Source organism: Piliocolobus tephrosceles, chromosome 10 (assembly GCF_002776525.5).
Source record: "Piliocolobus tephrosceles isolate RC106 chromosome 10, ASM277652v3, whole genome shotgun sequence".
Lineage (NCBI taxonomy): Eukaryota > Metazoa > Chordata > Mammalia > Primates > Cercopithecidae > Piliocolobus > Piliocolobus tephrosceles.
The window spans coordinates 45864712-45882728 of record NC_045443.1 but is presented as its reverse complement, the minus strand read 5'-3'; the positions used below and the strand labels follow the sequence as shown (position 1 = coordinate 45882728).

At 45.5% G+C, this 18017-nt stretch overlaps 1 protein-coding gene across 2 annotated transcripts in view; it reads right to left on the bottom strand.

Annotated features, from left to right (window-relative positions):
* Positions 1 to 18017, bottom strand: part of TEX49 (testis expressed 49) — a 30925-nt gene that overhangs the window by 5031 nt on the left and 7877 nt on the right. Inside the window, exons 1-3 of one of the 2 annotated variants that reach the window (XM_023210606.1) lie at positions 11454 to 11478; positions 9545 to 9562; positions 1669 to 1791 (exon numbers count right to left, since the gene is read on the bottom strand). In XM_023210606.1, coding sequence (XP_023066374.1) covers positions 1669 to 1791; positions 9545 to 9562; positions 11454 to 11478 — 166 coding nt within the window. Of the gene's footprint in view, positions 1 to 1668; positions 1792 to 9544; positions 9563 to 11453; positions 11479 to 18017 lie in introns of those variants that run through there. The other variant, XM_023210605.1, reaches the window with a different exon arrangement.

Below are 18017 nucleotides of genomic sequence, written 5' to 3'. Positions count from 1 at the left end.
TGCTTACCATTCCTCAAAAGGATAATATATACAATGGTTTCGTTTTTACTTTTTTTCTCCCAACAATTTTGAAAGATTAGTAAAACAATAGATCAGGCATTTTCTCTCCTCAACATCCTGCCTTTAAACCAATGAGGGGCCCGAAGTGGTGGCTCACGCCTGTAATCCCAGCACTTTGGGAGACCAAGGGAGATGGATCACCTGAGATAAGGAGTTTGAGACCAGCCTGGCCAACATGGTGAAACCCCGTCTCTACTAAAAACGCAAAAATTAGCCAGGCGTGGTGGCGCACTCCTGTAGTACCAGCTACTCAGGAGGCTAAGGCACAAGAATAACTTGAACAAGGGAGGCGGAGGTTGCAGTGAGCCAAGATTGCACCACTGCACTACAGCCTGGACGACAGAGTGAGAATCTGCCTCAAAACAACAACAACAACAACAGCAAAACCAATGAAGGAGTAGGTCAATAAAGGGTAAATGGGCCGGGTGTGGTGGCTCACACCTGTAATCCCAGCACCGTGGGAGGCCAAGGTGGGAGGATCACTTGAGCCTGGGAGTTTGATGCCAGCCTGGACAACATAGCATGACTCCCTCTCTACAAAAATGGTTTTAAAAAATTAGCCAAGCTTGGTGGTGCATGCCTGTAGTCCCAGCTACTCAGGAGGCTGAGGCAAGAAGATCACTTGAGCCCAGGAGTTCGAGGCTGCAGTGAGCTATGATTGTGCCACTGCACTCCAGCCTGGGTGACAGAATGAGATCCTGTTTCCAAGAAAAGAAAAGGTGAGACATCAAAAAAGAGGCAGAACTAGGACTCAAACATGGATCTTCTGCTTTTAAGTCTAATTCAAATTTCATTTTATTGATGGACATTGTGGCTCACGCCTGTAATCCCAGCACTTTGGGAGGCCCAAGTGGGTGGATCATCTGAGGTCAGGCGTTCGAGACCAACCTGGACAACATGGTGAAACCCCGTCACTACTAAAAATACAAAAATTAGCTGGGTATGGTGGCAGACACTGTAATCTCAACCACTCAGGAGGCTGAGGCAAGAGAATCACTTGAACCTGGGAGACAGACGTTGCAGTGAGCTGAGATGGCGCCACTGCACTCCAGCCTGGGTGACAGAGCAAGACTCCGTCTCAAAAAAAAAAAAAAAAATTTATTTCATCATGCTTATCCCACCAAGTCTACTTTCTCCCTCTTCCTCTCAGTCTCTCTCCTCTTGGCTCTTTTTTTTTTTTTTTTTCCTGCCAGATAACCATACCCAACCACATCCTAACCATTCTTTTTTTTTTTTTTTTTTTTTTTTTGAGACGAAGTCTCACCACTCTGTTGCCCAAGCTAGAGTGTAGTGGCATGATCTTGGCTCACTGCAACCTCCAACTCCTGGCTTCAAGTGATTCTCCTGCCTCAGCCTCTTGAGTAGCTGAGACTACAGGCATGTGCCACCATGCCTGGCTAATTCTTGTATTTTTAGTAGAGATGGGGTTTCACTATGTTGGCCAGGCTGGTCTTGAACTCCTGACCTTGTGATCTGCCCGCATTGTCCTCCCAAAGTGCTAGGATTACCGACATGAGCCACCAAACCCGGCCTCATCCCAGCCATTCTTTAGGAACTCAGACATATCTTTTTTTTATCCTAGCATGATGCCCACCCCAAGGTACTTACATGTCTTCAACAACACCTTCCGGACAGCTTCGTGGTATCTTGTGTGGCTATTCTGGTGCACGGAATAATTCCCATCTTTTGAGATAATGGGGGGAAGCCTAGTAGGCTCTGATTCCTTCTGGTCTGAAATGAGAGTAGACTTATTCTGAGTACTTGGCAAATGACTATTTGATTCTCTGATTCCCTGGTCTCCATGCTAACCAGGTGCATGGCAGGCATCTCTCCTAGCCATTCACATCCAGTTCTCAGGAATCCAATCACCATGGCTGTGACAGAGGGGAGGGAGGGAGAATGCAGTGATCACAAGACCTCCCTTACCACTCTCTTGCTCCTGCCTGACTCCTGGGTTTTAAGCAGCCAACTTCTGGAATCAGGATATTGGACACATACTTACGGTTAGTGCAAGTGAAAAAGGCCCTTATCTGGGTAGACATTCCTTTCCTGGGATTGGCATATTTGCAGAACTTCAAATGGTCTAATAGTGGAAGTTATGTTTGAGCTAAGTCTTGGAGGAAAAGAAGGAGGTGGGTTACAGTAGAATCAGGAAGTGCATTTCAGACAGCAGAATGGCAAGTGTTTAGAAGCATTAGAGAGGCATCAGAGGGCTATTTGGTTTGGAGCCTGGAGTGCTGGGTAAAGAGGAGAAGGACAGGAGATGGGCTGGTAAGGTAGTACAGTGTAGTGGCTACCTAGCTTTCGTTATGTTTGGGAATCACTCCCTATGAAGCAAAACCTATATCTCACAATAGAGGCTGAATAGACGAGTTGTTCCTTACTCAACCTCTCTTTCAGCAAGGATATGGACAAAGAATTTTGGCTAGGCCAATCAAACACATCTGCTTCAGATTTTGAATCAAAGGTTGCAAGGAAGCAGATATAAAGTTATCTGCTAGTGACAGGAGGTGACAGCAACGAAGCTGCATCCTGTTTCCAGCAGCAGTATTCAGGACCCAGCATCCTTGGTGCTAGTAGTGCCCACCACAGCATTGAATGCAGTGGTGTCTGTGCCAGACCAGGTCTATAGCATGATTCTGAGCATTGTTTCTGATTACCGTCCACCATGTGTAGTTTTCCATTCCTACTGCAGCTTTTATGTGCTTCCCAATATTTTCTTATTTTCTTTCTCTTTTTATTTATTTATGTATTTTAAGAGGGTCTCCCTCTGCCGTGCAGGCTGGAGTACAGTGGTGTAATCGCAGCTCATTGAAGCCATGAACTCCTGGGCTCAAGAGATCTTCCCTCCTTAGCATTCCAAAGTTCTGGGACTACAGGTATGAGCCACTGCATCCAGCCCCACATACATATAATTTTTCTTTTTTTTAGATGGAGTCTCACTCTGTCACCCAGGCTGGAGTGCAGTGGCCCGATCTTGGCTCACTGCAACCTCTGCCTCCTGGGTTCAATCACTTCTCCTGCCTCAGCCTCCCAAGTAACTGGGACTATAGGCGCTTGCCACCACACCTGGCTAATTTTTGTATTTTTAGTAGAGACGGGAGTTCACCATATTGGCCAGACTGGTCTCGAACTCCTGACCTCATGATCCATCTGCCTCCACCTCCCAAAGCGCTGGGATTACAGGCTTGAACCACTGTGCCCAGCCAAAATTTTTAAAAATCCATTCATATTCTGCTTAAATAGGCTAGATTTGGCTTGCATCTCAGACTCCTGAACAAGGGAGGATGAGTTTGAGGAAAATTTAAGATGCAGAAGAGCAAGACTTGGTGAGGGAGTGAGAGAAGGAGAGCTGTTTAGGGTGGCTTCAAGATTTCTCTCTCTTAGCTGTTCCATCCATCTGTCATGCAAGCCAAAAGGCGCTAGGCCCCTTTCCCTATCTCCTCCAGCCAGTCTCAAATGCAGAGTAAAATCCAGCTCTTGGCTGGGCACAGTGGCTCATGCCTGTAATCTCAGCTCTTTGGGAGGCCACAGCAGGTGGATCACCTGAGATCAGGAGTTTGAGACCAGCCTGGGCAACATGGTGAAACCCCGCCTCTATGAAAAATACAAAAATTAGCTGGGAGTAGTGGTGTACGCCTGTAGTCCCAGCTACCCCGGTGGCTAAGGGAAGAGAATCGCTTGAATCCGGGAGGTGGAGGTTCCAGTGAGCCAAGATGATGCCACTACACTCCAGCCTGGGAGACAAGAGTGAAACTCCGTCTCAAAAAAAAAAGGAAAAGAAAAAAAATCCACCTCTGCATCTGACATTTTCAGTGACTCCATTCTGTATTCCTGGAGCAGAAGTCATCCCATTCCTCAAATTTTTATGTTTTGTGATTATGGATGCCTGCCAGGAACTGGATCAGTTTACCATTCTCTTTGGAAATTGTCGAGGATTGCGGACTAATCTCTGGTGGAGGGTGGTGATGCCCCTTCTGTTCTGGAGTTCCTCCCCAGCTCCTGCTTTTCTCTTTTCTTCCTGGCTCAGCCTCACTCATTCATCATCTCTGTCCCTCATCTCTTTCGTTTGCCCTCCAGTTAAATCTCCTTTAACATTCGCTATCTGAAATAATGGTACCACTAGAGTGGGGAACAGTTTGAATCCCCTCCCTGTACAGCTGAGGACTTGGAGAAGCAACAGTACTGAAGCCTTGGTTAGCATATAGAGTTCTGGAAGCCTGGACTGAACCACAGGGCTGATTTGTACTTCATTACAGGTTATAGCAATGAGGCTATTTCCTGGAAGCAATATTATTGAGCTTGGTATTTGAATTTGGGCAAGGTAGGGATGGCAGGATGTCCTTGGACAAACAGAAATAGACTGAGGAGAAAGAACAAGCATATTCCTAGTGGCCAGTGGGAGCTAGACTGAGAATAATTATTGGTCTGAGCTCAGGTGACAGTTAGGAACTCTGTCTGTTTCTGAGGCCTCAGGCTGATTGCCAAGCGTACAGGCAGATGATGTTCTCTATCATCTCAACGTGTCCAAGCAGCAGGGTCCTGGCTTCCCATATGAATGGTCAGTGTGTGCTTGGAGGTGTGCTGGACAGTATCACTCACCTGGATGCCTTCCTTTGGAATCAAGCACCAATTGGCATATACCTTGCATCCATTTTTGGCAAGCTGGGAGATATTCTTGGTAACCCATAACTTTCCCAAGCTGCCAAGGTTTGGAAGGTACCTGGGGTGAAGGGGGCAGGGCTTGGAAAGAATCATGCCACAGCTACTGGGAAGGGGCATGTTCTGGGTGGAGGGATGCAATGAGCTCTTTATAACCAAACTCCAATGTGGTAAGGTAGATGAATCAATTATTCTGTCGGTAGGTGATACAACAGAATATCACCTACCGAATGGTCCTTCCTCCATCCAGTTAACGCCATGCTCTGCATGGTCTTTGCTGGTAAGTAGATATGAAGTACCCTAAATAGCTTCTAGAACTGGGCCACAAATTGGAGGTTGCCATAAAACCACCTTTAATGCTTTGAATAGACTATGAAGGACATCTAGGGTGATATAAAAGTACTTGAGTGGATCTTCCATCCCTCCAAATTAATGGTGCAGATTTCTCAGTATTACAAGCTTCCCTGTGACTCGGGGTGGTCACACAATCTTAGTTATTCACTACTTTGCCCATTGCCTCTGTTTGTTGCAACTGGAGCTGATTGGTCACAATGTTTTCAGGTTGAACAATTTTTAGAATGAGTCTACCTTTGTGCCTCCCAGAAATCTACCTTCTAGATTAGGGTATTTGCAGCCAGGCATGGTGGCTAATGCCTATAATCCCAGCACTTTGGGAGACTGAGGTGTGGTGGGATGAGCCTGTGGTCCTAGCTACTCAGGAGGCTGAGGTGGGAAGATCGCTGAAGTTCAGGAGGTTGAGGGTGCAGTGGGCTATGATTGTGCCACTGCACTCCAGCCTGGGTGACAGAGCGAGACCGTGTCTCATAAAACAAAAAACAAAACAAACAAAAAAAAAAAAAACAGAAAAAATGACTCATAACTCCTGTCTAGGAGGTCAAATCAAATGTTAGGCATTAGTCTCTTAAAGGTGGATGGAACATTAAGATGTACTGAAATGGGCTGAAGTGTGTTTGGAAGGCTAATTTGCACTTATCATCTTCCCTGATACAAATAAATTGTCAGTGCTTTGGGAGGAAGTGGACAGAAGCATGAGCCCAGGAAAGCAGACCAATCCTCAAGGCACGTTTTCCATATGGAAGCAGTTCCTTTGGCTCCATGTCCAAAAATATCTTCCTTGAAGTGGTGCACTTGTTCAGAATTCTGAACATGGGAAGTAGATGGGGCATGAGACAATAGCAGGACTTAGCGCTGGTTGCAGATTGCTGATGTAAAGTGGAGTACATGGAATTTTCTAGAGATAATAACAATAAAAATAGCCAGTGAACGTGCTTGGCACAACTCTATAATGTAGGTGCCATTATTATTTCCCAAAGAGGAAACAAGGGCAGAAGAGTTTAGTAATTTTCCCAAGTTACGTAACTAGCATATGGTAGGGACATGAATTTAACCCAAGTAGTTTGACTCCAGAGCCCATGTTCTTAACCACCGTTGCAATATCATCAGGCTTCCCAGGAAAGACAAAGGACTAAGGGGAAACACAGACTGTTCGAACCAGCCTTTGATAGGCTCCCCTGTGTACAGCTCAGTGGGGGTCCTGTCAAGGGTGTCCTCTCACCTGGAGCAGCCTTGAGTTAGGTGGGTGACATGGTATCATTTCCTTGATCCACAGGCAGAACCCTGCCTCCCTCAGCTCTACTAAAATGTGTAATATCATTTCCTATGGCCAGAATGGGGGAGCAGAGGCCTGGAACTTCGTGGGTAACTACCAGTGGATTAGATCAGTCCCAGTGGGGAAGACCAGTGCGGAAAGGCTAAACCCTTGTGGAAAAAGTGGCCTGTCTGCTGCGATACAGACACACTCACCCAGCTTAGAGGTGGGCCCACTCCTTAAGCTTAGAGTGTAGCTATGAATACGAGTACCTTCCCTTTCTAGTTTCATGTGGATAGGGGATGGAGTTGTGTTTTTATTGAGACAGGATCTCGCTCTGTTGCCCAGGCTAGAGTTCAGTGACACAATCATAGCTCACTGCAGCCTGGAACTCCTGGGCTCAGGTGATCCTCCTGCCTCAGCCTCCTGAGTAGTTGAGACTACAGGCATGTGCCACCATGCCTGGCTAATTAAAAACACATTTTTTTTTTTTTTTTTTTTGTAAAGAAGGGGTCTTGCTATGTTGCCCAAGCCAGTCTAGAACTCCTAGGCTCAAATAATCTTCCCGCCTTGGCCTCACAAATTGCTTAGATTACAGGCATGAGCCATCACACTGTGCCCCAAGGTACATTTCTCTAACTTCAGAAGGTTTATCCATTTGGAAAGGCAGAGGGGCTCAGAGGCTCTGGCCAATTCATTCTTGGCTGAATTGTGCCACTTATACTCCTGTTTGAAAAGCCAGAATGGGCCGGGGACAGTGGCTCATGCCTCTAATCCCAGCACTTTGGGAGGCTGAGGCGGGTGGATCACTTGAGGTCAGGAGTTCGAGACCAGTCTGGCCAACATGGCAAAACTCTGTCTCTACTAAAAATACAAAAATTAGCCAGGCGTTGTAGCACACGCCTGTAGTTCCAGCTACTCTGGAGGCTGAGGCAGGAGAGTCGCTTGAACCTGCGGGGCAGAGGTTGCAGTGAGCTGAGATTGCGCCACTGCAAAAAAAAAAAAAAAAAAAAAAGAAGAAAAGAAAAGCCAGAACAACAGTGCCCTCTGCTGTGCAGTCTAAGAATGGGCTCTCCAGCTGTCTCCTAACAGGTGGTTCACCAAAGAGGCAGCTCAGTGAGGCAGGGAGACTAGGAGATTGAGCAGAGGACATTCCAGCCAGGCTTCCTCTAACAGAATCCAGGAAATGAGAACGTAAATAAGACGAGTTCAGCTTTTACCAAAGACTTGAGGTTGAGCCTTTCTTTAAAGAAATTCATTTGGAATTGGAAATGAAACCAACTCTGAGGACTCATTAGTGAATTCCTCAGGGAAGGGGAATGATAAGGGCAGCAGTGGAGTAAGCTGGAGTGAGGCCCTTTGGATGTGAACAGCTTGAAGGTCAGTGTGTCTGTGGCTAGAGGGCAGTCACTGGAGAGTCTGGCAAGGAGAGGTCATTTGTCTCAATTGTCTCAAGACAAGAGCAGGGAAAGAATAATCTTTCCCTACTACCCAAATCTCGCAGAGATTTTCTCTGTGACTCCAGTCAATGAACAGTGTTCTGGGTGCCTGGACTTGTGTTATGGTGAGAGCTAGGCTGACACAAGATTTTCATATAACAAGGCAAGGGAGTTGTCTCAAAGAAGGGCCAGATTAGAGGGAATTTTTTCTAGAAAAAAGAACAAGGCCCTCCTGGACTAAGAGGAGGGTCAAGTATGAAGCTAAGAATAAATAGGATGGCTGGGCACAGCGGCTCACGCCTGTAATCCCTGCACTTTGAGAGGCCAAGGCAGGTGGATCACCTGAGGTTGGTAGTTCGAGACTAGCCTGGCCAACATGATGAAACCCTGTCTCTACTAAAATACAAAAGATTAGCTGGGTGTGGTCACATGTGCCTGTAATCCCAGCTAGTCAGGAGGCTGAGGCAGGAGAATTGCTTGAATCCGGGAGGCAGAGGTTGCAGTGAGCCAAGATCGCCCCACTGCACTCCAGTCTGGGCAACAATAGCAAAACTCTGTCCAAAAAAAAAAAAAAAAAAAAAAAAGAAAAAATGGGAGAGCAGGGTTCAAAGCTGGTGTTGAGAGAGATTCAGCAAAGGAAAGGACTGATATAGGATTGTGCTTCCCTGGGCAGGATGAAAGGGAAACCTTGAGCACCCAAGAGCCCAGAGTAAAAGGTGAACAAACCCTGGAAGCTGGGCTGAATCTGCAGGAGCAACCAGTATTAGAAAGAGGAAGAGTGAGCCTGGGAGGGACAGGAATCTCCCAGCTGGTAGACTTAAGAGTTCTGGTCACTGGTCAGGAGTGCTGTTCTGTGGGCAGTGAGTTGACCAGCCTCTTTCAGGGCCTAGATGAAATATCCTTTGAAGCCAGCCAGCGTCTTTTGTACCTCAAGGAATCTTATGGTTAAAAATATTGTTTTCCAGGTATCCTATCCTGGCAAGTATGTCTTGAGTAGTGGACAAAGATATTCTAGTCACAGGAAAGGTGTATGTTCTATATGTAAACAGTAAACTTACATATGATTTATAACTTTTCCTCCATCATCTATTGTAAAGTTTTATGTGCTAGTTCTTAGGTACATTAGATACATTATTTTATTTAATGTCCATAATAAATCTTTCTTTTTTTGAGGCAGAGTCTGTTGCCTCAGGCTAGAGTGCAGCTCACTGCAACCTCCGCCTCCCAGGTTCAAGAGATTCTTGTGCCTTGGCCTCCCAAGTAGCTGGGATTACAGGCACCCACTAACACATGCAGCTAATTTTTGTATTTTTAGTAGGAATGAGGTTTCACCATGTTGGCCAGGCTGGTCTTGAACTCCTGACCCCAGGCGATCTGCCTGTCTCGGCCTCCCAAAGTGTTAGGATTACAGGTATGAGTCACTGCACCCGGCCTCTCCACACCAAGTCTATAAGGCAGACATTATCGTCTCCATTTATAGGTGAGGAAACTGAGGCACTGTGAATTTGCTTAGTGTGAGTTAGCCTCCTGAATTTGAACATCTTTGGATCCTTGATAAACTGAGTTTCTTTTTGTTTTTGAGTCAGCCTCACTCTGTCACCAGGCTGGAATGCACTGGTGCAATCATGGCTCACTGCAGCCTCAACCTCCTGGGTTCAAGTGATCCTCCCACCTCAGCCTCCCAAGTACCTGGGACTACAGGCATGTGCTAACACACCTGGCTAATTTTTTGTAGAGACAAGGTCCCAGTGTGTTGCCCAGGCTGGTCTCAAACCCCTGGGCTCAAGCGATCCTTTTGCCTCAGCCTCCCAAAGTGCTGGGATTACAGGTATGAGCCACTGCACCTGGCTTAAACTGAGTTTCTGAAGTCAAGGATAGACCAAAGTATGTTCCCCACACCCATTTTCCTCTTTGGTCTTTCTATTTTGATTCTTTATCAGGAGGAAATGGTAGGAAGGAGGCAGGAACTGGCAGAATGTTTGATTACACATGTTGACTCACCTCTGTGAGTTTTCATTATGACTATACTAAGGAAAGCTTGAGTGGGCCCTTTTCAGTTGAATGTTAATACACTCACACCTACTAGGAGGGAAAAAAAAAGCCTATCGTTCTTCAAGGAAGAATTGTGAATGACTTAAAAATATCATGATAGTAAGAGTGTTAAGAATGAAAAGTGTGAATATTAATAGGTTCATTTTTATAGTTGCTGTTAAAGGCCTAGCTAAGGGACCAGGCAAGGAATGTGGCTGATTCGAACCACAGAGTGGTTGAAGTGCTAAAACCAGATGGACAGAAAGGTGTCAAGCAGTTTGAGTGAATGTATTAACAAGGTGAAATCAGCCAGAAAGAAACTGGGACCAGGAACCATTCTGGAGACAAATGAGAGTCTTTCAAGATTGTTTAGCTTGTGGAAAAGGGTGAGTAGAGATTCAGGAACTGTGGGTTCCCTGAATTGATGGACATAGAATTTGGGATGAGAAAGACCAGGGTAAGCAAGGTAGATGTGGGCTTGCTAGGAGATGAAGAGAATGCTGTATTTTACCCATAATCTCCCTGCCCCACGTGAATTTCCCAAACCAGTTCTGAGGTAATAGAAAATATGAGGCATGTTCCCCATGGTGGTCCGTAAGCTCAAACCCTTCCCAGCTAACCAGGTATTTCAAGCAACCTCAGCAGCACGAGGATTCAGAACCATCTGAGCTCTGTTGCACTTTTCTGCCCATATGTTAAATAACGTGAGAACTAAGAGTTTACCATTTAACTTAGCAATATGTGAGTCATTGGTAAATGGATACAGCAGGGTTTTGTTTTGTTTTGTATTTGTAGAGAGAGAGGGAGTCTCATTCTGTTGCTCAGGTTGGAGTGCAGTGGCATGATTATAGCTCAATGCATCCTCAATCTCCTGGGTTCAAGCAATCTTATCTCCTCAGCATCCCTAATAACTGGGACTAAAGTTGCGTGCCACCATCCCCAGCTAATTTTTTTGATTTTTAGTAGACATGAGGTCTCACTCTGTTACCCAGGCTGGTCTAAAACTCCTAACTCAAGTGATTCTCCTGCCTCGGCCTCCCAAAATACTGGGATTACAGGCCTGGGCCACTGCACCCAGCCTGAAGCAGTTTTAATGGTGTGGTGATGGTAAGAGCCTGGGTTGGTGTGGGCTCAAGAGAGAATGGCAGAAGAACCAGAGACAGGCCGGGTGCAATGGCTCGTGCCTGTAATCCCAGCACTTTGGGAGGCCAAGGCGGGTGGATCACAAGGTCAGGAGATCGAGACCATCCTGGCTAACATGGTGAAATCCCTTCTTTACTAAAAATACAAAAAGTTAGCCAGGCATGGTGGCTGACGCCTGTAGTCCCAGCTACTCAGGAGGCTGAGGCAGGAGAATGGCGTGAACCCGGGAGGCGGAACTTGCAGTGAGCCACGATCACGCCACTACGCTCCAGGCTGGACAACAGAGCAAGACTCTGTTGCAAAAATTAAAAAAAGAAAAAAAAAAAAAAAAGAATTAAGAAGAAGAACCAGAGATAGAAAAAACAGACAACTCTTTTTTTTTTTTTTTTTTTTTGAGACTGAGTTTCGCTCTTGTTGCCCAGGCTGCAGTGCAATGGCACAATCTTGGCTCACCAAAACCTCTGCCTCCCGGGTTCAAGCGATTCTCCTGCCTCAGCCCCCTGAGTAGCTGGGATTACAGGCATGTGCCACCATGCCTGGCTAATTTTGTATTTTTAGTAGAGACAGAGTTTCCCCATTTTGGTCAGGTTGGTCTTGAACTTCCGACCTCAGGTGATCTGCCTGCCTTGGCCTCCCAAAGTGTTGGGATTACAGGCATGAGCCACCGTGCCTGGCCCAAACAGACAACTCTTATGAGGAATTTTGCTCTACGGGGAGAAGGGAAATAGGAAATGTGGGGTTTTAAGATGGAAGAAGAAATATATTTTTTTGGGGGGGGGCACTGAGTCTTGCTCTGTCGCCCAGATTGGAGTGCAGTGGCACGATCTCGGTCCACTGCAGTCTCCGCCTCCCAGGTTCAAGTGATTCTCCTGCCTTAGACTCCCAAGTAGCTGGCACTACAGGTGTGCACCACCACGCCTGGCTAATTTTTGTATTTTTAGTAGAGATGGGTTTTCACCATGTTTTTCAGGTTGGTCTTGAACTCCTGGCCTCAAGTGATCCACCTGCCTCAGCCTCCCAAAGTTCTGGGATTACAGATGTGAGCCACTGGGCTCAGCCAGAAGAGGAAATTATAGATGGACAAATTAATACAAAAGTGAGAATAATTATTGGAGTGGTGTTTTGGAGAAGGCAAAAAGAAATGGGATCTGGTCAAAAGTGGAGGGGGTTTGTCTTAATAGGTGCGTGGGCCATTCATTCATGATAATAGGAGATATATGGGCACAGATGCAGGTAGATGGATAGATGTGGTTTGTGATAGCTTATGGAAATTATCTACCAATTGCTTCTGTTTTCTCTTTGAAATGGAAGGCAACTCATTATATGAGAATGAGGATGGGGGGGGAGGAGGTGTTGGAGGTTTGAAGAAACAGGAGAAGGTAGGAAAAGGCCTCCAGGAGAGGAGGAGAGTGAATGGAACAAGGAAATGTAGCTTGACTTCTGGGCAGCGATAATCACCACAACAAGACCCACTGAGTTTGGTGATCATGGATTTAAAGCAAGGGCAATTGGCATGCCTTTTTTTTTTTTCCCCCTAGACTGCGAGTGTAAACTTCTCTTTCCAGGAATTTTGATATAATCCGGATGGTAGTGGGGAGAGGCGGGTGGAAAAAGAAATGAGGGCAATAGCTCGAGGGGACCACATGGCCAAGGGAGGTTTCTTCCCTTGCCCTTCCCCTGCCAGATGGAAGAGATTATAGCATATTTGTATACTGACGGAAATGATCTGGGAAGAAGGAGAATCCTGAGGGAGAAGGTGATAGTTTTAGGAGCAAAATCCTATAGTAGATGAGAAGGGATGGGCTCCAGTATACAAATGGAATCAGTTCATTCATTGAACCAGAGGGAATGGAGTGGAATGTTAGATGTGATGATGGAAAGTCTTTGATTCCTTCTAATTTTCTTAGTGAAATAAGGAGCAAGGAAGTTAGCTCAGAGTGAGGATGGGAGAGGGGCTTTAGATCTCCAAGGAGGGGATGTGAAATAGTTGACTTGAGGATTGGGAGAGTGACTAGGGGAATATGCTAGGATTGTCAGGCTGCCCTGAGTTCCCACTTGACATCTGTGGTTATGGTACTCATCACTCTAGGAAGACTAAACATCCTAGATAAAAGCTAAATAAAGTCACCTTTGTCTCGACAGGTTTCTCTGGAGCACACTTTTCATGGCCTTATAATGAACTCCTAGAGGTCAGCCTATGTGTCTCACAGCTTGGCCATATGGGCACAGACTTCAACTCTGGGGCAATTCAAGTGGCTTCAAGAAAGTACTAAGAATAGAAGAAAATTACTATTGAATGCAATTTTCAGGTGGAAGATTGGATGATATGGTTGAAGCCAAACTTGGTGGAGGGTAGCTAAGTTGCCTGAATGTCTTTGTGAAAAGGGATTGTGGCATCAGAAATACTATTCTATGGTTCCTTTTGTTATGAGGTCATGGATGATGGGCACAGTGCATAGCTATGTTAGGGTTTGCACTATTAAAAAGGCTGTCAGAACTGGGAGATGAATTTCAGGGCTGGGATGCAATGAAGGTGATCTGATCAAAGTGGGAGGTGAAGGTACCCTACTACAGTTTTGGCTTTGAATTTTTTCTCGATTTTCAATCTGTTCTTATGAAGATGAAGCCCTAGGCTTAGCTCTATACATGACAAGCTTCTCATTCTTCAGGCTGTTGCTCAAACATTACTTCATTGAATTATCTGTCTAAAGAGGGCCTCTTGTTGGGCATGGTGGCTCATGCCTGTAATCTCAGCATTTCGGGAGGCTGAGGCAGGAGGATCACTTGAGCCCAGTTTAAGACCAGCCGGGGCAACAAAAGGAGACGCTGCCTCTCAAAAAAATGAAATAAAGTAAAAGTTAAAAAAACAAAATAAAATAAAGTGTGCCTCTCCAAGTTACTCTTCATTACGGCATCTTCAAACTCAGTTGTCCATAAGGGCCAGGCAGATAATGCTTGTGAGTAAAGCAAGCTGGGTAAGAAACCTGTACCATCTGAAGGGGAAGCTGCTACTTTATTCTACCTGTTTGTTGTCATTTACAGCCACAGTTTAGGGCCAGTGTGGTCAAATCTAATTTTTTTTTTTTTTTTTTTTTTTTTTTGAGACAGAGTCTCACTTTGTTGCCCAGGCTAAAGTGCAGGGGCACAATGTCGGCTCACTGCAACCTCTGCCTCCCGGGTTCAAGTGATTCTCCTGCCTCAGTCTCCCGAGTAGCTGGGATTACAGGCATGTGCCACCATGCCCAGCTAATTTTTGTGTTTTTAGTAGAGACAGGTTTCACCATGTTGGCCAGGCTGGTCTTAAACTCCTGACCTCAGATGATCCACCCGCCTTGGCCTCCCAAAGTGCTTGGATTACAGGTGTAAGCCATTGTGCCCAGCCCCCAAATCTAATTTTTAAAGAGAAGTCAGAAATGTTGGTTTTACATGAAATCTCTGGATTTTTAGATGTTGGTCTACATTTGTTTTTAAAAAGCACTCTGCAAACTGAGCATGGCATCAGGCTACATCTGGCATCCAGGCCAGCACTTTAGGACTTCTGTTCTATTGCATTGCCCCTTTATTTTCTCCCCAGCACTCGGCACAATTGGCATCTTGTTTATTTATTTACTAGTTTCATTGTCTGTGTTAATCACTGTTATATTTCTAGTGTCTTACACAGTGGCTGGCACAATCAATTCCCAATAAATAAATATTTGATGTTGGATTAGAGGGGGAGTCTGGCTTGGTGCTTTACTTAGAAGCTTTTTATATATTCTCAATATTATTGCATACATGATTTATACATATGAACATGTAAGTATGTATGCGTTTATATATGTGTGTATATGTGCATGTAGATATACACCCATGTATATGAGACAAATATTTTCACTCAGTCTCTCTCTTGATTTTAAGTTTATGATGTCTTTTGATACACAATTAAATTATTTTTTAGTAAAAACTGTCAATATTTTCTTTTAGGCTTCTGGGCTTAATGTCTAATAAAGAAAGATTTGCAAAACCCTGCTAAGAATATACAAATATTCTATGTTTTCTTCTAATATTTCTGTAGTTTTATTTATTGAACTCTCTAATTCATCTGAAATTGATTGATTGATTGAGACAAAGTCCTGCTCGGCCACCCAGGCTGGGAGGTGCGATCTTGGCTCACTGCAATATCCGCCTCCTGGGTTTAAGTGATTCTCTGGCCTCAGCCTCCCAAGTAGCTGGGCTGTAGGCATGCACCACGAAGCCCAGCTAATATTTTTGTATTTTTAGTAGAGACGGCGTTTCACCATGTTGGTCAGGCTGGTCTCAAACTTCTGACTTAAAATGATCCGCCTGCCTCAGCCTCGGGAATTTATTTTTGTGTATGATGTGAGGCGGGAGGTGTGTATTACGCTGAGAAACATCTTTTCATTCTTTTTTTTTTTTTTTTTTTTTTTTTTTGATATGGAGTCTCGCACCGTCCTCCAGGCTGGCTCACTGCAAGCTCCGCCTCCCGGGTTCACGCCATTCTCCTGCCTCAGCCTCCCGAGTAGCTGGGACTACAGGCACCCGCCACCTCGCCCGGCTAGTTTTTTGTATTTTTTTTTTAGTAGAGACGGGGTTTCACCTTATTAGCCAGGATGGTCTCGATCACCTGACCTCGTGATCCGCCGGTCTCGGCCTCCCAAAGTGCTGGGATTACAGGCTTGAGCCACCGCGCCCGGCCGGCAGTGGCTTTTATAAAAATGAAGCTGAGGCAGGGCGCAGTGGCTAACGCCTGTAATCCCAGCACTTTGGGAGGCCGAGGCGGGCAGATCACAAGGTCGGGAGTTCAAGACCAGTCTGACCAACATGGAGAAACCCCACCTCTACTAAAAATACAAAAATTAGCCTGGTGTGGGGGCACAGGCCTGTAATCCTAGCTACTTGGGAGGCTAAGGCACAAGAATTGCTTGAGCCCTGGAGGCAGAGGTTATACTCCTTGGTAAATTAAGAATAAAAAGATAGGGCCAGGCATGGTGGCACATGTCTGTAATCCCAGCTACTTGGGAGGCTGAGGCAGGAGGATCACTTGAACCTGGGAGGTGGAGGTTGTGATGAGCCGAGATCGTGCCATTGCACTCAAGTCTGGGCAACAAGAGCGAAATTCCATCTAAAAAAAATAAAAATAAAAATAAAATAAATAAAAGCCACAGCCCTTTTTCTCCACCCATATTCTCCATCAGTTCAAATATTTGGTTAACAGGTGGCAGGCGCCTGCTATCCCAGCTACTCGGGAGGCTGAGGCAGGAGAATCGCTTGAACCCGGGAGGCGGAGGTTGCAGTGAGCCGAGATTTGTGCCATTCATTGCACTCCAGCCTCGGCAACAGAGCGAGAGTCTGTCTCAAAAAACAAAACAAACAAACAAACAAACAGAAAAAAAAGAAAAGGAAAATGAAGCTGAATGTTTTGGAAAAACTCAAAAAAGGTGGGTCATTTAAAAGCTGGGGGCTAGGTGAGGTGGCTCATGCCTGTAATATGTGCTTTGGGGGGCCCAGGCAGAAGGATTGCTTGAGGCCAGGGGCTCGAGACCAACCTGGGCAACAAGTGAGACCCTGTGTCTACAAAAAAAAAATTTTTTTTTTTTTTTGAGACGGAGTCTGGCTCTGTCGCCCAGGCTGGAGTGCGGTGGCCGGATCTCAGCTCACTGCAAGCTCCGCCTCCCAGGTTTACGCCATTCTCCTGCCTCCGCCTCCCAAGTAGCTGGGACTACAGGCGCCCGCCTTGTCGCCCGGCTAGTTTTTTGTATTCTTTAGTAGAGACGGGGTTTCACCGTATTAGCCAGGGTGGTCTCGATCTCCTGACCTGGTGATCCGCCCATCTCACCCTCCCAAAGTGCTGGGATTACAGGCTTGAGCCACCGCGCCCGGCAAAAAAATTTTTTTTTAATTGTAGTAAACTTTGAGTTAAAATGGATTGGAGTTAGAAAATCACAATTTTGCAATTATTACAGAAATAACAGATTCACACAAAACCATCAATCGATACTAAAATTAGTGGGTGAAAATTTGATGAAGAATAGGATAGTTGACTGGGTGCAATGGCTTATGCCTGTAATTCTACCACTTAGGGAGGTTGGGGCGGGAGAATCGCTTGAGCTCAGGAATTTGAGAATAGCCTGGGCAACATAGCCCAGGTCTAGTAGACCTTCTACTAGAAATGAAAACAATTGGCTATGTGTGGTGGTGGGCATCTGTAGTCCCAGCTACTTGGGAGGCTGAGGTTGGAGAATTGCTTAAGTCTGGGAGGTCAAGGCTGCAGTGAGCTGTGATTGTGCCACTGCACTCAAGCCTGAGCAACAGAGTGACACCTTGTCAAAAAAAAAAAAAAAAAAAAAGAATAGGATACTTACATTTTTCCAAAGAATCTTACCAGAAATTATTGGTTATAAAAGAAGAATGGTAACTTGACAGTGAAGAAAACCAACACCTTAAGTGGTCAAAGTTCACATTACCAGTAATGGGACAAAATGACATCATGAGCCTCCCGATATGATGTACTGAGGACATAATGTCACTTATTCCTGCCAAAGATGTTTAAACTCAATCTAATCACGAGAAACATCAGAAAAATCCAAATTATGGAATATTCTACACAATGTCTTGCCTATACTATTACAAAAATGTCAATACTAGCCAGGCGTGGTGACTCATGCCTCTAATCCCAGCACTTTGGGAAGCAGAGGTGGGTGGATCACCTGAGGTTGGAAGTTCGAGACCAGCCTGAGCAACATGGAGAAACCCCATCTCTACTAAAAATGCCAAATTAGCTGGGCCGGGTGGCACATGCCTGTAATTCTAGCTACTTGGGAGGCTAAGGCAGGAGAATCGCTTGAACCTGGACGGTGGAGATTGCGGTGAGCCACTGCACTCCAGCCTGGGCAACAAGAGCAAAACTCTGTCTCAAAAAAAAAAAAGGCAGTATCATGAAACGAAGGTGAAGGAACTATTCCAGATTAAAGGAGACTAAAGAGACATGCTCACTAAATGCAATGGTTGATCCTTAACTGGACCCTGGAAGGAAAAATTTTGCTCCAAAAGACATTAATGGACAGTCTGGGCAA